Source organism: Rhagoletis pomonella, unplaced genomic scaffold, assembly GCF_013731165.1.
Source record: "Rhagoletis pomonella isolate Grant_MI unplaced genomic scaffold, Rhpom_1.0 Rhpom_scaffold_04382, whole genome shotgun sequence".
Lineage (NCBI taxonomy): Eukaryota > Metazoa > Arthropoda > Insecta > Diptera > Tephritidae > Rhagoletis > Rhagoletis pomonella.
The window spans coordinates 70-4,331 of NW_023462932.1; the positions used below are offsets into that span (position 1 = coordinate 70).

The window sequence follows — 4,262 nt, forward strand, 5'->3', positions numbered from 1 at the left end:
TATGTTTCTGTGTATAAGCATGTAATTTAATAGGGAGTATATCCCTTTAAGATTGTATGTCCTAGAAGGGGGAGTAATACCTAGAAGGGGGAGTAATACCTAGAAGGGGAAGTAATACCTTTTATCTTCTAAACGAGCAATCGGTGAGCACACACAGAAATATCATCCCACAAATCTCCTAAGGAAGCAATACGGGAGTACTCCCATAATAACCTCCCAGAAACCTCGCAAATCACATGCCACCCGAGGGAGCAATAAGGGAGTGCTCCCATAAGAGGCATCCCGCAAGCCTCCTGCACGAGTATTATTTATGAGAGCAATGAAAAGCTCCAAACCGAACATTTTACAATACCTAAACAGATTTTGCTATTAATTTACTTTTTTAATTTAACTTTTTAATCACTTGCATGTGTACAATATTATTACAAGATCTCGACAGATATAAGAACGAGATCAGATAAAACATAAATGATACTTCATACCTTATTGCTTAATATTACAATTATAGATATTGCCGAGAACTTATATGAAAGTAAAAAAAAAAACAATAGGGCTGTTCAGGATCTTGTGCATGTGCTCTTGCGTTCGCAAATTTGTTGGATTTGTAAATTTACAACAATAAAATGCACACGGTTGCCATGGCAGTAAGCAAAAAAATTGCAAATGAAATTCCAAGACCATTTCTACAACATCCTGAACAGGCCTAATAATAAAACGGTAATAGGCACCATAGACGGTGTGTCTGACTCGCGAGTCTGCTGTGTACGTGTTGACTCGCGTTTCAACTACACACAGTTGAGTCATTCAGCGTCATTCAGCGTCATTCAGAGTCATGTCGGCGTAACTAACACATATTTATTCTCACTAACACATCCAAACCGACTCGCGAGTCAGACGCACCCAGCAAAAACTTTAAAGGCCGGGTACTCAATGTCTGGTTAATTCTAACTAGAGGTTAAACATCGTTATCGACGTTACCGACTCCCTGTTGTATGCATGGAGTCAAAGACGTCGATAACGATGTCTAACCACATATTAGTGTTAACCAGACATTGAGTAACCGGCCCTTAACTTTTTAACCGACTTCCAAAAAAGGAGGAGGTTATCACTTCGTCGAAATATATATATATTTTTATGTATGTTACCGCATAATTTTGCACCACGTCAACCTGCATCGGAGAGGTAGTGTCTCAGAGGTCATCCCATACTAATCTGGTTAAGATCCGATCATTGGATCATGAAAAATAAATAAATATATATATATATATATTTATATGAGAATTGAAGTCGGCTTTTTTTGCTAAAAATTACTTGCTTTAGGAAGTACTTATTTTTATATCAATGGAGTAAGGCAATACAAGTCGCCTCAAGACAGTTTTCGCTTATCCACTGCATTACATGTAATGTAAAGGCAAGAAATTTTACATTTATTCGATTACCTCTAATGACACGCACATGTTAAAATAATGCATTCTCTAAACGAAAAGGTAAGCGGTTACTCTCGAAAAGCGGTTTCCCAATTTGGGGTAACCACTCACATATTCGTTTACAGAATGCATTATTGTAACATATTTTAAATATATGAACCTAAATACACATATACGTATGACCTCGTACATGACTTCCTGGGTGTCAGGGATGCTTGCCTCTTCAGGAGTCCACGCGAGCGGGGGAAATGGAATAAGATTTTCTAGTTTTTACCACGATCAATGTGAAGGTGACTTTGCCCATCTGACACTACCCAGTAAAAGCTCTGGACGGGCATGATGTGAAATGTTTAAGCCTGTGGTCATACATAAATGTTCACACACATGAAAAGTATTTAACGGTATATACACTGAAGTGCAAAACTGGAACAATAGAACGGAAAGTTAAATTTGTGGTAATGTACTTCTTCACTTGATTTACATTATGGTAATTGAAATTTGCATTTCGCCTTACCGATGTTTAACTAAACATTTGACAATAAAAATTTTAAGATTCTCATATGGAAACTCAGAAAAAGATGATCAAATAAAAATGAATTGGATTGTTCCAGTTTTGCAACCTCTTAGTAATTGCCGAATTTTATAATTCAAAGAGGAGTTTTAGCTCATTTCCTGCAATTTTTTAATCAAGGCGCGTGGGATTTTCGCTGTGAGTACTTTAAGTGCACATACCAACCAAAAAAATTAAACGGTCAGAAAGTCCTCGCTATAAAAAAAATAAATCATACCACCCAAATGTCCTTTTTATGGTTTTCTAAACAAGCGATAAAAGGGCGGACGTCAGTCTGCAAGGTCAAGAGACAACAAAAAATTGCAATTTGCCGGCTAGGCATATTGGAGGGTCCAAATCAAAAATTACTGCTTTTTCACCACAAAGAGACTGGACATTAAGGAAGACATGGGAACAAGTTGTAGCAGCACCAACATAAAGAGCAGAAAGCCTGATTTGGCAACCAGAAAAATTTTTAGTCAGAAATTACAAGTTCCCATAAACGGCCACACTATCCCACTAATATTTAGGCTGCGTTTCTTTATACATTCCGGATAATACCATTTCACAGCCGGAATAAATAGAATACGTTTGAAATATACGTTAGTATATCATCAGGAACGTTCTAAAGAATAAGTAAATCGGAGGATAAAATTAAACGTTTTCAGTCGGAATATTGGTTCAGGTGCTCTGCACCTGCATCAGGGATTCTGTCTAACGCCCCAAAATATTTAAACTATTAGGTTTGCATATATATATTTCATGATGTAGCTCCGTATTACGCGTTAGGGAGTAAGAACTGGTAAAATCGATGGTAAAAAGAAAAGTGACTATAAATGAACAAAAAAACTGGGGCGAAATATGTATAAATTCCAAGCTTTTATAATCAACAGAAAACTTATGTTTGAAAATTCCACTGTTCAATTGCGAAAACTCACCCAATCCCATGCAAGATCTTGGGCATGGCGTTGAGGAAAACCGGGGCGCAATCTCAACAGATTTCGTCTAAAACCTGTCCGAAAGTATCCCAAGATGCCCATAAAAGCAAAAAAATATTCAAATAGGTTATTGCCAATTTATGAAATGTCAAGCAAATGGTAAAATGTTCCTATCGGGTGCAAAACTGGAACAATCTAGTTGCTACGTTTTTTTGCAATTTTCTTCTTTATCAGCTTATATTAATTATTGCTGTTATGGCGTTCTGATTAAATAAATATTGGAAATGTGAAATCCGAAACTGGATTACAAAGAAGTATGTATTCATATATTGCGAATATATCGCGAGAAAATTCACATTATGTATTACTGTTCCGATTTTGCTCCTCAGTGTAAGTAATACAATAATTAATAAATTTAAACAAAAGTTGCAGTACATACCGACGAACTTTTATTAAAATGTGTGTGCTATCTAAATTAAATTAGCGCGTTATTTTCTGTTGTTTTTTTATGATAACTTTTTCCAAAAACACAATATATCTGTTGAACGATGTGCGTATTGCTCCCCTATCAATCAAGGAGACATCACTTTCTGGTCCCAATCATGCCTCAGGGAACATTCTTTAGTTTCTCGCTTAGGAGATCTCCCATGTGGCACCTAAGCTATCGGTAAAGGAGTACAAACCCGACAAATCTCTCTTATTGCTCCGAAATCAGATCAAGGAGAGTACTCTTTTATTCCTCGCATTGGGAGATTGCCCTTCAAGTTCTAGAGGGTTCTTCATCGAAGCACATACGTACGTATATAGTTACCGTAGTGTGTGTACAATACATAAATAAAGCCAAAACGCTTAAATTTTTAATGACCAGCGAACGTTGGCCGGCAGCTCACTGTCCGGAGATAACTACATATTACAATTACCAAATTGGCGCAGTAGTAAAAAGTTAAAAATAAAAACCATCGCAAAACAATTTAATAAATGTCAAGTAAAATGGCGACTTCCAAATTTTACTCTGTCTATTTGAATAAAGCTACAGTATTAGCATTGGCTATATGCTTTATAATGCCACCGACAGCGGAAAGTGTTGGCGAAAATGTAGTTTTGGACTTTTTTGAACAATTACGTGTACGCATGTGCCATCCGATACCGCAGTTGGGATTACCTGCTTTGGATCCTCTTCAAATCACGCATGTCGAGGAGGAAATCAATAATAAATATTTGATAGAGTAAACTAAAATTTGAATTTAAAAACAGTTTCATCTATCAAAACTAATTTCAAATTTCTAACTCGAACAGTTTCACAGGCTCTGTAACGGATTTTAAGATTACTGGCCTCTCGGATTTTAT

The 4,262-nt window shown here is 36.5% G+C and overlaps 1 protein-coding gene across 1 annotated transcript in view; it reads left to right on the forward strand.

Annotated features, from left to right (window-relative positions):
* Window positions 1-3,422: 3,422 nt before the first annotated feature.
* LOC118754680 overlaps window positions 3,423-4,262 on the forward strand; it is a 7,193-nt gene continuing 6,353 nt past the window's right edge. The window contains exons 1-2 of the mRNA XM_036489567.1: window positions 3,423-4,141; window positions 4,212-4,219. Coding sequence (XP_036345460.1) covers window positions 3,894-4,141; window positions 4,212-4,219 — 256 coding nt within the window. The 5' untranslated portion in view covers window positions 3,423-3,893. The remainder of the gene's footprint in view (window positions 4,142-4,211; window positions 4,220-4,262) is intronic.